We start from the raw sequence: 16,423 nt of genomic DNA on the forward strand, positions 1-16,423 counted from the left end.
TTCATCATTTATATAAATGATTTGGATGTGAGCATAAGAGGTTCAGTTAGTAAGTTTGCAGATGACACCAAAATTGGAGGTGTAGTGGACAGCGAAGAAGGTTATCTCAGATTACAACAGGATCTTGATCAGATGGGCCAATGGGCTGAGAAGAGGCAGATGGAGTTTAACTTAGATAAATGCGAGATGCTGCATTTTGGGAAAGCAAATCAGAACAGGACTTATACACTTAATGGTAAGGTCCTAGGGAGTGTTGCTGAACAAAGAGACCTTGGAGTGCATGTTCATAGCTCCTTGAAAGTGGAGTCGCAGGTAGATAGGATAGTGAAGAAGGCATTTGGTTTCCTTTATTGGTCTGAGTATTGAGTACAGGGTTTAGGAGGTCGTGTTGCAGCTGTACAGGACATTGGTTAGGCCAGTTTGGAATATTGTGTGTAAGTCTGGTCTCCTTCCTATCGGAAATATATTGCCAAATTTGAAAGAGTTCAGAAAAGATTTACAAAGATGTTGCCAGGGTTGGAGGATTTGTGCTATAGGGAGAGGCTGAATAGGCTGGGGCTGTTTTCCCTGGAGTGTCGGAGGCTGAGGGATGACCTTATAGAGGTTTATAAAATCATGAGGGACATAGATAGGATAAACAAATAAGCTATTTTCCCTGGGTTGGGAGAGTCCAAAACTAGAGAGCACAGGTTTAGGGTGAGAGGGGAAAGATATAAAAGGTAACCTTTTCATGCAGAGGGTGGTACGTGTATGGAATGAGCTGCCAGAGGAAGTGGTGAAGGCTGGTACAATTACAGCATTTAAAAGGCATCTGGATGGGTATATGAATAGGAAGGGTTTGGAGGGATAGAGGCCGGGTGCTGGCAGGTGAAACTAGAATGGGTTGGGATATCTAGTCGGCATAGATGGGTTGGACCGAAGGTTCTGTTTTCATGCTGTACATCTCTATGACTGTGACTCTGAGGCTGAAAGTCTCCCACCTTCTCTTGGTTGCAGTAATTGGGGACCTGATGAAAATTTCCGTTCCTCGGTATTTTAAGTGCCTTATACAGCCTGAGAAGCTGAACTCTTTGACCTCTCTCCAAAGACTTGGAACCAGCTTAATTTCCATTCAAAGCAAAACTTATTTGGAAGATCTTTTAGCAATGTGCACCGTCAACAATTCGATTTTGTCAACAAAAAACCTGGCGGACCGTGAGAATTCATTAAACTCTCCCGTGTGTTTTCATTTGGACAATAAGAGTGTCTTACATTTGAAGCCTTTTTTGAAACATTATCTCAGCACTGACTTTGATGTCTTTGTGTTGTGTGGGTGTGTGCGTGCGTGCACGTGTGTGTGTGAGTGCGCATGTGTATGTGTGAGTGCATGTATGTGTGAGAGTGTGTGTGAATGTGCATGTGTGAGCGTATGAGTGAGCATGTATGTGTGTGTGAATGTGCGTGTATTTGAGTGCGCGTGTGCGTGTGTATGTATGTCTATTTTGTGATTAAAAAGACATAACGTTCAAATTCTGGATTCTAATCAAGATGGTGAAACTTATTTTAAGCAGGAAATATGAAGAAAGCCTACTTTATTGTAGATAACAGCGCCAATAGGAAACTGATTGGACTCCTTGGTGATGAAGTTAAGATGAAGTGGCTGTGGTCTTCCCGCACCATGGTACTGCTCTCTCACTGGAGCGAGTAGACTGGTGAGGGTTTAACCTGAGGATCACCAGGCCTCATGCGAAGGGAGAGATTAAGAAGGAGAGTCCTGCATGGAAACCTCAGCCGGTGATGGGAATTGAACCCACACTGTTGGGCTTCACTGTACTCTGCAAACCAGATATCCAGCCAACTGAGCGCAAATGCTAATGGTTCAATCGGTGCCCGATTAGCTGCGCATTCCACCAATCCCAGCCATAACAACCTCACCGCTCAACGTTCATGACTCCGAGAGCCGAGGGCACTCTCTGCTGACCCTGGTTGATAGGAACAACAGCTCCCAGGGGATTTTGAATTCACGCCCTCCTTCACACGTGTCGACCCTTGTTTGTGAATGGTACTCGCACCAACCAGTACTGTCCCATTGTGCACTGGATACCTTTGAGTCACAAATGTGTGCTTGTAATTTGAATTATTGTAATTCTAATTGTCAGGCTGGAAGAGAATACACCAGAAAACCTTAAATGGCTGCTTGGAAGTTGATTTGTAATTCTGTTGGAGACAGTTAGATTAATAGCAGCGGCATTGATGATGACGTGCATGAAACAGAATCCTCTAGTCACTCTGGTGTTAAATCATTTCGGCTGTGCGAGGCAGTGATTGAACAGAGAATTCGCCTTGTATCAGGAGCTGTCACAACTCTGCTTTCTAATGAGGTCTCGGTGGGATTCACTTCAGTCTTGTTCATCTGCTGTGCATATTTACTCAACCAATGTTTTGGCTCTGTTCTGTTATTTTTACATATGTCTGCAAAACTAACACGAGCGCATTAAATGATATTACAGGGACACCCACTCCCGCCCCCCTCCTCCACCCACCTAGTTCCCTCCCACCTTTCCCATTCCATGTAGTGCTAGAGTGATGGACAGTTCTTCAAACACACAGCAAGTGAAAGGAGACGAAGTGTGATTCTTTGTACCTTTACATGAGCCAGCAACTGCAGGTTTTTAAAAATCCAAAGAACTGAGGATGCTGGAAATCAGCAACAAAAAATAAAAGACAGAGCTTGCTGGGAAAGCCCAGCAGGTCTGGCTGTATCTGTGGAGAGAGAAAGCAGAGTTAATTTCCGAACTTAGGTACATGTTAGAAGACACTATTGCCCCATAACCTCTCATTCCCCAATGGTAGTATTTGTTCCTGTCATTCTTCTTTATTCATTTCTTATTTTTTATTTTCTAGATGCATTTCCATTTATTGTAGGTCTATATCTATTTCTAATCCCCTCCTCCTTGCCTTCAATTATTGTCTCAGTTTTCCTTCCTCTAACTGTGTGGTTAAATTGGATCAGATCTAAGCTCTGCAGTCCAGCCACATCCAGTCATGTATGGTAAGGTCCTAGGGAGTGTCTGCATGGGTTTCCTCCCGGTGCTCCGGTTTCCTCCCACATTCAAAAGATGTGCAGTTTAGGTGAATTGGCCATGCTAAATTGCCCATAGCACTAGTTGCATTAGTCAGAGGGAAATGGGTGTGGGTGGGTTACTCTTCGGAGGGTTGGTGTGGGCTGGTTGGGCCAAAGGGCCTGTTTCCACACTGTAGGGAATCTAATCTAATATAGACTCAGTTTGCTCAGTCTCTCATCATTGGACAGCCTCTTCATCCCAGGGCCAATGTAATCATCTTCACTGCTTCCCCTCCGAAGCACATCTATCCTTACTTAACGACAGACAGCAAAACTGCACACTGTGAGTCACATCTCCCATCAGCAAGAGGGTTATCCAGAAATCCTTTACCTCCTCAAGCAGGGAACTCTGACAGTCTGAAAATCCTAGAGAATCAGATCACTATAGGACAATCCAGCTCACGCACTTTGAGATCGGTTGCGCAGGTTCCAGTGTTCACAATCCCCAACTTGGAGATGATTATGACATCCGAATGCCTAAAGGGACTTGTATAAGATGCACCAAGCCATTTGGAAGAATGTGGTAATCTTGACTGATTATTGGGTCAGTGTTGAACAGAAACACCAGATGATCGCTCGTGTTTTGCTTTAAATGCAGGCATTCCTACTCTCCTTATCCTGGACCAGGAGGGAAAGATAATCACACGCCAAGGAAGGCCAGCAGTGCTCAATGACATAGATTGCAAAGAATTTCCGTGGCATCCGAAACCAGTATTAGAACTGACAGAGTCGAACGCCTTGCAGCTGAATGAGAGGCCAAGCCTTGTTCTGTTTGTAGGTATGCAATGTTAGTCATGTAGCTCCCTCTGCATTGGTGGGTTTGTATATATCTGTTTCTCCCTCACTCTCCTCCTCCACACTCTGCCTCACACTCTGTTTTCCCTGCACTCTATCCCTCACTCTTTCTCTCTTGCTCTCTTTTCCTCCCTCACAATCTTTGTCCCTCGCTCAATCTCTCTCTCTCTCTTTCTACCCCTTTTTTCTCCCACACACTCACCTTCACTCTCTCTCTTTCTCCCTCACACTCTCTTTTTCTCTGTCACACTGTTTGTCCTTCACTCAATCTCTCTCTCTTGCTCTCGCTTTCTCCCTCTCTCTTTCTCTTTCTGCCTGACACTCCCTCTTTCTCCCTCACTTTCTCTCTCTTTATCTCCCTCTCGCCACCTTTCTCTCTCTCACACACACGTGTGTGTGTGTGTGTGTGTGTGTGTGTGTGTGTGTATGTGTGTATAAACATACCCATGTTTGCACATATATTTTGATTTATTTTAAAACTTGCAACCAGCTGATGGTTTTCCAAGATCACTCATGTCACTTAGAAACAGGGGATGTAATTTTAAAAAGGTTAATGCACAGAAGGAGGCCATTAGTCCCGTACCTCCGTGCTGGTTAAGAAATAGTTACCCATCTGAATCCCAAATGTCAGCTCCTGATAAGTTACAGCATTCTAAGTGTTTTAGTTTATAAGGGTTTCTGTTCCTACCAAGTCTCCAGGGGGTGAGTTCCTGCCAAGCCCCATCAGGCTCTGGCTTTGATCTTTCTAACAGAACCATGTCCTTGTTATCCTATCTCTCCAGACTCTTCATAATTCACATGCACTCACATTAAACAACCTCTGTATAAAGGGAAAGGTCCTACATGGAATAAACAGAATTAAAGCATGTGGGATAGGAAGTATCACACTGGCACAGATTGATGGTTGGTTATAGGCAGAAGAACAAATTGCAAGCTGACTGTGAGCAGGCTGGAACCAGTGGGATGCCTGCAGGAGCAGAGTCTGACCTGCACTGGTCACAATCTTTATGGACGATGTCTTGCTGCAGGTATCCAGGGCCTTGGTGAGGCCACACCTGGAATATTGTGGGCAGGTTTGGTCTCCTTTTCTGAGGAAGGATGCTCTTCCTCTCGAGGGAGTGTAGCGAAGTTTCCCCAGGCTGATTCCGGGGATGACGGGGCTGACGTAGGAGGAGAGATTGACTCGGATAGGATTGTTTTCACTGGAGCTCAGATGAGTGAGGGGAGAATCTCACAGAGATATATAACATTCTAACAGGACTGGTCAGGGTAGATGCAGGGAGGATGTTCCTGATGGTGGGGGTGTCCAGAACCGGGGGGGGGTCACAGTCTGAGGATTCGGGCTGGACCTTTCAGGATGGAGATGAGGAGACATTTCTTCACCCACAGAGTGGTGAGCCTGTGGAATTCATTACCACAGGAAGTAGTTGATGTCAAAACATTGAATGTATTCAAGAGGCGGCTAGATACTGTACTTGGGGAGAACAGGGTCAAAGGTTATGGGGAGAAAGCAAAATTAGGCTATTGAGATGGACGATCAGCCATGACTGTGATAAATGGTGTACCAGTCTTGAAGGGCTGATCCTATTTTCAATGTTTCTATGTTTAAAACTAGGTGGGAAAATGAGTTGTGAGGAGAAGAGTGCTAAGAGGCATTGAGGGGATCTGGCAGAGAGTTAGCAAGAGTATGGCTGATGGAGTATAATGAGGATCAGTGTGAGATCCTCCACTTTGGCAGGAAAGACAGAGAGGCATTTCTGAGAGGTTGTGATCTCTGAAGGGTCACTGGACACAAATCACCGTAAGTTTACATTTAGGTGCAGCACCCAGTTAGGAAAATAAATGTTGGCCTCTCCCGTGAGACGGTTGGAGAACAGCAATAAAACTGTCTTGCTGCCAATATGCATCGTGGGTCAATGTGGAGTATTGGGTACTGTTTGCATCTCTCTGTCTATTTCATAGAGCATTGCAGCAGAGGGTCACCTGACTGATTACTGGGATGGGAAGTAAATGGAGAGACTGGGCCTCTGTTCTCTGGGATCTAGAAGAATGAGATGTGATCTCATTGAAACTTCCAAAATACTTTAAGGGGCAAGTACAGAAAAGATATTTCTCCTGGCTAAGCAAATCCAAAACCAGGGGACACAGTTTCAACATAAGGAGCAAGCCATTTCAGACTGAGATGGAATTCTGTGTCCCAGAGGGTGGCAAAGACTCAGCCATTGACCAAGTTCAAGACAGATCAACAGATTTCTAAATCTGGATAGCATTAAGGGAAATGGGGAATGCATTGGAATTTATGTTGAGGGATGGTGAGTCATGGGGCAGAACAGGGACAAGGGGCTGAAGGACCTGCTCCTGTTTCTATGCTACAAAAACAATTCCATTCCATCCCATCAATTCTCATCATTAGAATGTTCCCTCCCTGACATCCTCCCTGTAAATCTCCTCCATACCCTCTCGCGTGTGTGTGATCCTTCCCGGAATGATGTGACCAGCGTATTACCCAGTATTCTAACTCCAGTCTTGCATCACTTCCTTGCCTTTATGCTCTAGACTTTGACCCACGCAGGAGAACTATCCTGCAGGCCATCTTGACCATGTTTTCTATCTGTTCTCTTCACATGGGTGAGCTGAGGTCAATGCAATATATGGCCTCTCTGTTCCTTTACATTTCTCAGTCTCCTGTGTCTGTTTTATGATCCTTTGCCTTGCTTACTTTCCCTCAATATGTAACCTCTCATTGAGAGTCATAAAAATGTACAGCACAGAAACAGACCCTTCGGTCCAACTCATCCATGCCAACCAGATATCCTAACCCATTCTAGTCCCATTTGCCAGCACTTGGCCCATATCCCTCTTAACCCTTCCTATTCATATACCCATTCAGATGCCTTTTAAATGTTGCAATAGTACCAGTCTCCACCACTTCCTCTGGCAGCTCATTCCATACACGCACCACCCTCTGCGTGAAAGCGTTGCCCCTTAGGTCCCTTTTATATCTTTCCCCTTTCACCTAAAACCTATGCCCTCTAGTTTTGGACTCCCCTACCCTGGGAAAAAGGCCTTGACCCTATCCATACCCCTCAGGATTTTATAAACCTCGATACGGTCAACCTCCACCACCCCAGGATCAGCCTCCGATGTCCCCTCCCCCGTCCTCAGCTATCGTTTTGCTTCAGAATCTGCAATGTATTTCATCCGGACCTGGTGTTATTTTCACTTCTGAGGATGCTAAGTATTTATTATGTCTCTCCCCCCCTCGCTGTGTTTAGTCCCTCCAATATTGCACACACCCCATCCCCCTTCCCAAAATACAACAGCTGCTTCTTCTCTCTCCTTTGGGAAAACTGACAAAAAGTATTCATTAAGAACCATAGGCCACCCTTTCACTTCCACACACAACTGGCCTGCCTCTTCCCTTAGTCACTCTCTTCTTGTTTATACATTCAACCATATTTGGACTTTTCCTTGCCTGTATTTTTTTTTGCATCCCCTTTCTAATTGTTCAAATTCTTTCCAATTTCACCTCTGCACTTTCGATACTCATGCGATTTCCTGCACGGCTAAGATTTTGGCACAAGCCTAAACTTTCTATTTTATTCCATTCTGTACAGTCTTTGACATACGTGAAGTTCACTTTCTCTGGAAACAAATTTACTGTGACCTCTTCCTATCTCCCACTGCTCTAATGTTGTTTGACCTTCAAGTAGCTGTTCCCAGTACACATCTTGGTTTATTAAAATTGCCCTTTAATTTCCCAAGTGCAAAAGTTTGTGTCTTGATCTCTCTATATGCTCTTTTCTCAAAGTTCCCAAAATCTGTGATTAATGTCCACTGCCCCCGAGCGGTTCTTGCTGTGATCAGCCTTCCAGCGCCTCCTCTCTTCATTGCCACTTCATTGTATATTGGACCACAGGGCTGTTTCCAGATCATCTTTTGGCTTGGCCTTCCCGGTAATTACATAAAAAAACAAACACTTGCTAGTGGATGCCCACTATTCAGTTAGATTTTCTCGTGAGAAGAGACTTTTGAAGTAGTTCTCTGTTTGCATGTGAAAGCAATTGGAAGGTGCGTAGCACCAAGACAAGCCTGCTCATGTACCACAAGCTTTATAGTTTTTATTTTAGCAAGGCCACACACTTGATGAGATCTTTTGTACGGGGTTTCAGGAGGTGTCGATTGAGGACCACCCAACCTCAGCTTCATCATCTGCCTCCACCTCCTTTCCAGACTCCAGCTCCCGGTGTCCTCATGGCCTCGCTATTGCATCCTTGAGCATGTTCTGTTGATGCTTCCTGTATTTTTCCCTGGAGTCTCATTCCCGTGTCTCTCTGGATTCCAGTCTAGCCATACCCCGCTCATCGCCTTGACCCTGCTCTCAGGCGTTGCCTTTGATTTGTGGTCAGTCTCAGTTACTGGCATCCTTCACACCCTTTAGCCCCCGTGCCTAACATTCAGCTTTGCTCAGATACTGTTGCCGACTGTCAGGAAGCTTAACTCTTTGTGACCTGAAAATAAAGAGATGGACATGCTTTTTCTCGAGATAAGTGCCAAAAGGAAGAGTGGGTTCCATGAGTATGTGTGTTTGCTTAGAGTTTGCTCAGAAAAGCCTGACTATGTGAAGGTAAGTGATTGCTTTGTAAGTTGGGAAATGCCGAGCAGTAACTACCATTTGTCTTCAGTGTAGTCAAAGGCCATTCAGCCCAGCTAGACAGCAGAAACACCTGGCTGTAATCATAGTTCCTCAAAGGTAGTGTTGCAGGTAGATTGGATAGTGAAGGAAGTGTTGGTGCTCTTGCCTAAGTACAGGAGTTGGGAGGTCATGTTGCAGCTCTACAGGACGTTTGTTAGGCCACTGTTGGAATATTGCGTGCAATTCTGGTCTCCTTCCTATTGGAACAATGTTGTGAAACTTGAAAAAGGTCAGAAAAGATTTACAAGGATGTCGCCAGGGTTGGAGGGTTTGAGCTATAGGGAGAGGCTAAACAGGCTGGAGCTGTTTTCACTGGAGGGTCAGAGGCTGAGGGATGACCTTATAGAGGTTTACAAAATGATGAGGGGCATGGATAGGGTGAGTAGACAAGTTCTTTTTCCTGGGGTGGGAGAGTCCAAAACTAAAGGGCATAAGGTTTAAGGTGAGAGGGGAAAGATTTAAAAGGGACCTAAGGGTCAATGTTTTCACGCAGAGGGTAGTGCGTGTATGGAATGAGCTGCCAGAGGATGTGGTGGAGGCTGGTACAATTACAGCATTTAAAAGGCACCTGAATGGGTATATGAATAGGAAGGGTTTGGAGGGATATGGACCAAGTGCTAGCAGGGAGGACTAGACTAGTTTAGGATATCTGGTCAGCATGGACGAGTTAGGGCCTGTTTCCGTGCTGTACATCTCTATGACTCTATAAAAAAGGCAATCGTCCAACTTGGTTCAAGCCCCACCTGCAACGGAAATCTATCATAACATGTCTGAGCAGGTTGGCTGAAGTACTTTGAAAATCCTCAAATGGGTTAATCCCTTAATTATCTGGCTGACAACGAACACCTTTTGAGGTTGTTTTGTTTCTGGAAGGAAAATCTCCGCGAGATTGCGATGAACCAAAAGCTAAAGTAGTGTCAAGTTGCGTGTAAATTGTTAAGTGATGATGGCCCAGTCTACGATGGAACTGTGTTTGGCTTAGACGTTCTGAGGTTCGATCAGTGCAATAATCAGTCCTGACCCCTGTGTCCCTGGACTAGGAAGGCAGGAATTTAACCACACCCGCCACTTATTCCTCTCAGTCCAGGTGAAGATCCAACATGGCTGGCCCTGTGATGTCCCCTTTGGTGGAAAGGCCCCCTGTTGGCGCTTTAGCCGACAGTGCCAGAGGTTGTCTGTGGAACTGCAGGCCCAGGGTGATCCATTCTTTCAGTAGATGGAGAGAAACGCCAATTGGAATTGGCACACACGAGAACTGGGTGAACCGTTACTGGAGTTGGCCTCCCCAGAGGTCCTTTCCTCATCCAGCAGCAGCCGTTGGTGATGGTGGGGGGTAAGGCTCGGCCGTTGTCCACCTTGGCCTGAAGTCTCTCAGACGTGGCGCAACAATGTAGGGATAGTGAGGAGACCATTCAGCTCCTCAGGCCTACTGTGACATTAATGGGGTCACGGCACATGTGTGGCCTAACTCCACATTCCCATAATGCCTTTGGTTATTATCGAACAATCTCCCCTTTCAAATTAACTGATCGAGTTAATTTGCTCGAGCTTCAGTTTGGGGAATAGAGTCCCAAAGAGAAGCTGCCCGCTGTGTCCTTTGCTCCCGGCAGGTCAGGTTGGAGTTTTTTAGACCATGTTCCTTGGTTTGAGCATCTGTCATCTATTGAACTGTGAGGTACATTGTAGTTAAGCTAAGTTCTGACATGACCCTGGATCTCAGCGTGGACTTTTCATTAAACGTTACTACCACAGTTATACATGCGGCTCCTTGAATTCTCGACGTGGGAAGCTTTAGTGTGAGTTATATGGAATAGGAGCTTTGCTGGATATTCTGGATTGTTCCATGCTCCACTCTTCAGAGAAAAATAGAATCTAGGAGAAGGAGTAGGCCATTCAGCCCTTTGAACCTGATCCACCAGTGAGTATGATCAAGATTGATCTTCTATCTCATCATCTGATTCATTCTAAAGAAAAAAAAATTAACTGCCAGAGGAAGTAGGTATAATTACAATGTTTAAAATATTTTTGGATGTAAAGAGGAAAGGTTTGGAGGGATATGGGCCAAATGCAGGGCAAGTGGGACTAGTTTGGGATTATGGTCAGCATGGACTGGTTGGACCGAAGGGTCTCTTTCAGTGCTGAATGACTGTGAACTGAAAACAGAAATTGCTGGAAGAATTCAGCATTAACTCTGTCTCTCCACAGATGCTGCCAGAGCCATTGAGTTTTCCAGCAATTTCTGTTTTTGTTTCATATTCCCCCTTTCTCTCCACACCTTTCAATGCCTTGAGAGAGGGTAGGAGAAAAAGCCTTTTTTTCATTCACTCACGGGATGAGGTGCCACTGGCTGGGCATTTATTGCCTGTCCCTAATTTCCCCAAAGAACAGTTAAAAGTCAACAACTTTGCTGTGGGTCTGAAGTCACATATAGGCCAGACCAGGTGAGGAAGGCAGTTGCCTTCCCTAAAGGGCATTAGTGACCCAGATGGGTGTTTCCTGATGATTGACAAAATGGCTTCATGGTCATCATTAGATACTTCATCCCAGATTTGTTTTTTTTTAATTGAATTCAAATTCTACCATCTGCCATGCTGGATTTGACCCCAGGTCCTCAGAACATGAGCTGAGTTTCTGGATTAGTAGTCCAGTGATTAGACCAATTGCCCATCGCCTCCCCTTAAGCTGAAGTACATTTCTGTGAGAGACAAAATGGATTGGTTCGAATCAGAGGATGTTGGACATGTTCGGGATGACCTGACCTTCGGCCTCATTCCTCTTTGATCCTGAGAGTCGGATACCCTCTGGGGGATGTTCTCAGCTGAGCTGTGACAGTATTTTGATTTTTCCCTTCAGATTCTGAAGAAGAGGAGTTGGAGCCAGCGAAGCAACTGATCCAGCCGATCGCAGAAAAGATTTTCTCAGAGCACAAAGCGAAAGATGAGGATCCACCACTGCTGTTCTTTGTTGCAGGAGAGGTCAGTACCAGAGTTAGCTCACATTCGTCTGAGTTCCATTGTTGCATTTCAATGGCCTATCTGCTTACCTGAAGTGGAGAAAGATATGTATATCATAGAATCCCCACAGTGTGGAAGCAGGTCATTTAGCCCATCAAGTCCGCACTGACCCTCCGATGAGCATCTCTCCAAGATCCACCCCCAACCCTACCCTATCACCCTGTATTTCCCTTGGCTAATCCATTTACACATCCCTGGATACTGTGGGCCATTTCCCATGGCCAATCCACCTAACCTGCACATCTTTGGATTGTGGGAGGAAACCGGAACACACCCACACAAACGCTGGGAGAACGTGCAAACTCCACACAGACAGTCGGCCAAGATTGGAATCCCTGTAAACCCCCATGTTTACTGCAATTAACCCACCCAGCCTGCTCAGTACGGGGCACTTTAGCATGGCCAACCCACCTAACCCGCACGTCTTTGTGACTGTGGGAGGAAACCCACGCAGACACAGGGAGAATGTACGAATTCCATGCAGTCAGTTGCCCGAGGCTGGAATCGAACCCGGGTCCCTGGCGCTGTGAGGCAGCAGTGCTAACCACTGAGCCGCCGTGCCGACCATTTCTATACCACTGTTCAGAATACCTTAAAGTACTTTCCAGCCAACAATGTATTTCAGACGTTTGTAGGAAATGACAGCTAATTTCCGCACAGCACGCTGCCACAAACAGCAAAGAGTTAATGTTTATAATTGTTTGTCACTGTTACTGTGAATGGTTACTGTGCAGACAGAGGCCATTTGGCCTGCCATGTCAATGCTGGCTTCCTGTGCAAATAACTCTGTCTCATTCCCCTGCCTTTCTCCCGTAGCCATGGAATAGGTACTCTTGATTTGTTTTAATTTATTGTCACATGTTCCTGAGTACAGTGAAAAGCTTTGTTTACCAGCAGTACAGGCAGATCATAACAAACAAGAACATACTGATCATAGGGTGAAAAAAAACTTAGAGGCGTACAAGTCACATTGCACAAGGCGTGCACGAGCCAAGATTAACGTTAGCAAGATCAATATTATTTGAAGTTAGTGAGTTCATTCATCAGTTTAATAACGGCCAGGAGGAAGAAGCTGTTCCTGAACCTGCTGGTGCGTGTGTTCAGGCATCTGTATCTTCTGCGTGACGGAAGAGGTTGTAGGAGAGCATTACCAGGGTGGGCCAGGTCTTTGATGTTGGCAGCCTTTCCGTGACAATGAGCCATGTAACTGGAGTCCATGATGGATGGTTGGCTTCTGTGATGGTCTGGGCTGTGCACACCACCTTCTGTAGTTTCGTATGGTCCTGGGCAGAGCAGTTGCCGTACCAGGCTGTTATACACCCGGACAGTACGCTCTCAATGATGCAATGGTAGAGGTTGGTGAGGGTCCTGATGGACGTGCTGATTTCCTGAGCTGCCTGAGGAAGAAGATGCGTCGTTGTCCCTTCTTTATCATCGCATCGACGTGGGAAGTCCAGGACAGGTCCTCGGTTGTCGTCACTCGGAGGAACTCCTCAGTTGATCCTTGGGATCCTCTGTGAAAGCCATGACTGCCACCACACACTCAGGGAGTAGATCCCAACCACTGTCCATGTTAGACAGACCTGCTGAGTTCGTCAAGCGATTTCTGTTTCTGTTTAAAACACTTCTTTGAAATCCCTGCTTAAGCCTCTATCCTCTGAGGGGATGTGCCCCAGCTGCTGCAATCCTTCTGCCCAACCCTCACCCTGGTTTTCCTTGTCGATTTTTTCTGCACCCTTTATAATTGATTGATTTATTGTCACGTGTACCGAAGTACAGTAACAAGCTTTGTTTATGAGCAGTGCAGGCAGATCATTGTAAGCGCGAATGTACAGAACAAAAGATTTAGACGGAGGCATGCGGATAACATTGCCCAGGGTGTACAAGAGAGATCAACATTAGCAAATAACATTGTCAACCCAAGGTAAACCTAGACACATAAATAGAAAGTGGGCCATGCCACCAGTGCTTCATCCGGAGGCTCACCGATGATGTTACCTAGTATGGTGACGAAACGTCTGAAAACGAGTCTTCCAGCTCAGCAAGCAAACCTACATCCAGAACCTGAGCTTTAACTCTGAAACATCAGTGAGATCATTAAGGCAGCCTGTCTGAAGAAGTTCCTAAAGATGAGGGGCAAGAATTTGAAGCAGTGAATGGATGGAACCCCACTTGGACATTAAACGGCCCACGAATTATCGGATGGACTGAAATGTTGGGAAGATGAGTCACAGATCTCTGGAAAGTGAACCTATGTCAACGACAGTTCTGATCTCCCTGTTACAGGAAGGATAGTGTTAAGCTAGAGACAGTTCAGAAGAGCTTTACCAGGATTTTACTGGAAATGGAAGATTTGAGTTATAACAAAAGGCTCCTTATTGGGGTGTAGGAGGTTGAGAGGTGACTTACAGAGGCTTATAAAATAATGAGGGGTATAGATAAGGTGCATAACAGATGTATTTTCCCTGGGGTGGGGGATTTTAAGACTAGGGGGCATATTTTTAAAATGAGTGGAGAACGATTTTAAAAAAGACATGAGGGGCAATCCTTTTACACAGAGAGTGATTTGTGTGTGGAATGAACTACCAAAGGGAGTGATGGATGCGGATGCAGATATAATGTTCAAAAAATGTTGAAACAAATACATAAATAAAACATATTTGGAAGGAAATGGGCCAAGCGCAGGGAGGTGGGACTAGTTTAGTTTGGGATTATGGTCAGTACACATTGGTTGGGCTGAATGGTCTGTATCTGTGTTGGATGACTCTATGACAGTGACAGCCTGATAGGGTGATGTGAGCTGTAATGACAGCGTGATTACAATTCCAATATTTCTGTAATCCTCAAAACCTCTTCAAAGGGCATGAATTAACTTTTAAATAAGAGGAAGATGTAGATGTAGCGGGATTTAAGAGTTTAAATATGGGCTATTAAATATGTTTATTGGCCTAATAGGCCAGTCCTCAGTGGCATTGGGAAGAGGGGAGATGGACCAGGAGGGAAAGGAATTGGAGAATTCTCAGGTCAAGTTCAGAACTGAAAGTGAATAGAGAGATAATTTACTTGACATCTCAAGTTACAGAGGTAGTTGGAAGCAAGGCTGGATATGATGGAGACACTGCTGGAGAAAAGGATCGTTAACGGATCAGGTTTAGAAGAGTTGAGTGGGGGGAGGGCAACTTGGAGAGAATAGACACGTTCAAATGCAGAGCTGCGAAAAGCAATGATTTCAGGAAGAGTCTGGCACAGGTAGAAGCTGAGGTTGGGAGTTGGTGCTGATGTGTAAATAGGTATAGTTTTGTGAGAGAGGACGTGGGAACTGGAGGTCAGCAGATGATGTTGGGGAAATGCGGTCTGAGATGGGGGAAACATAAAGACAATGACTTCAGTCATCCCAATATTTATCTGGATTCATCCAAGACTCCTGTCAGACAGAAACCTGTAGAGATACTAAAACAGGGAAGAGAGAGTGGTTTAAAAGGAAGACAGATGCCTCTTTGAGATGTGAGGATACTGAAGAATTTGACAAACTCGTGGGAAATGGAGTTACAAGGAAATAGCTGGCACGGCTTTTGCTGTAGATTGAGACCAAACCCGGGGCTGAGTTTTCCTCTTTGGTTTATGGGTAGTGCACAAGGAACAACCATGACAGTGGCAATCCCCCATGTTGCTGAGATATCCTCCTCACTCTCACTAATAGCTATGAAGAACAGCTGCCTGGTGTTACCAGGGAAAAGATGGAAGGAGAGATATATTAGGTACTATACTGGACTAGCAACCCAGAGTACAAGTATTCAAATGGTGTGTGGTCAATGTGTGAAATGGAACTCAAATGTTTTTAAGATTATATAACCAGAGAAAATAGAAGCAGGAGGAGGCCCTTCAGCCCTTTGATACTGCTCTGCCATGAGATATGATCATGGCTGATCATCCAACTCAGTCCCCTGTTCCCACTTTCTCCCCCATACCCTTTGATCCCTTTAGCCCTAAGATCTATCTCTAACGCCTTTTCGAAAACATTCAATGGTTTGGCCTCACCAGTTTTCTGTGGCAGTGAATTCACAGACTCCCCACTCTCTAGGGGAAGACATTTCCCTCCACCTCAGTTTTAATGGGAAGTGATGACATTTGCCCCCCTCCACCCCCTTTGACAATGTTCCTAGAGACTCCCATTGGCTCTGGATGGTACATGATGCCACGGATCAGGATTGCCCTCTGGCAGGACGGGATGGGCAGTAAATAGCCACGTTTCACCAGGGTCACGGACGTTTTTTTGAAACATAAAAAGAGAGAAGCTCTTTTTTGGCTCGGTTCAGCTTTCATTTCACATCACACATGTCTAGGCAGTATGATATTTCAGAACTGGATGTGAATCTCCCTCTTGGTGTAGGGACAAAGAACGAGGTGGCCATCTTCGGTTTGTAATAGTCACACCGGGAACTTGTTGGTACAGTGATATCAAGCTTCTGTTTTGTTTTATGTATTGATAACTGACAAGTGTATGGAGTGGTCAGTCCATCTGTTGTTGGCGATGTTTGCCAGACACATGCATCTGTTTTGTTTTCTCTCTCTCTCTCTCTCTCTCTCTCTCTCTCTTTCCCTGCAGCATATGCAAAATCTAAAAGGTTCCAGCATTGCTATAATTGGAAGCATTCCCCGAAAATGAGAACATGTTTCATATTAACTAGAAACAGATCTCGTTGCTGACTGTCGGACACAACTCAATGACAGAAGAACGGGATGTTTTCCCCTTCTCGAACACAAGTGGTCATTTCGGGTTGGAGACATAACCCTCACTCCCCTTGCCATCGGGAA

The 16,423-nt window shown here is 45.4% G+C and overlaps 1 protein-coding gene across 1 annotated transcript in view; it reads left to right on the forward strand.

Moving 5' to 3' along the window:
- Positions 1-16,423, forward strand: part of nxn (nucleoredoxin) — a 225,566-nt gene that overhangs the window by 192,376 nt on the left and 16,767 nt on the right. The window contains exons 6-7 of the mRNA XM_060848012.1: positions 3,702-3,881; positions 11,448-11,569. Coding sequence (XP_060703995.1) covers positions 3,702-3,881; positions 11,448-11,569 — 302 coding nt within the window. The remainder of the gene's footprint in view (positions 1-3,701; positions 3,882-11,447; positions 11,570-16,423) is intronic.

The sequence above is a fragment of the Hemiscyllium ocellatum genome, chromosome 31, assembly GCF_020745735.1.
Source record: "Hemiscyllium ocellatum isolate sHemOce1 chromosome 31, sHemOce1.pat.X.cur, whole genome shotgun sequence".
NCBI lineage: Eukaryota > Metazoa > Chordata > Chondrichthyes > Orectolobiformes > Hemiscylliidae > Hemiscyllium > Hemiscyllium ocellatum.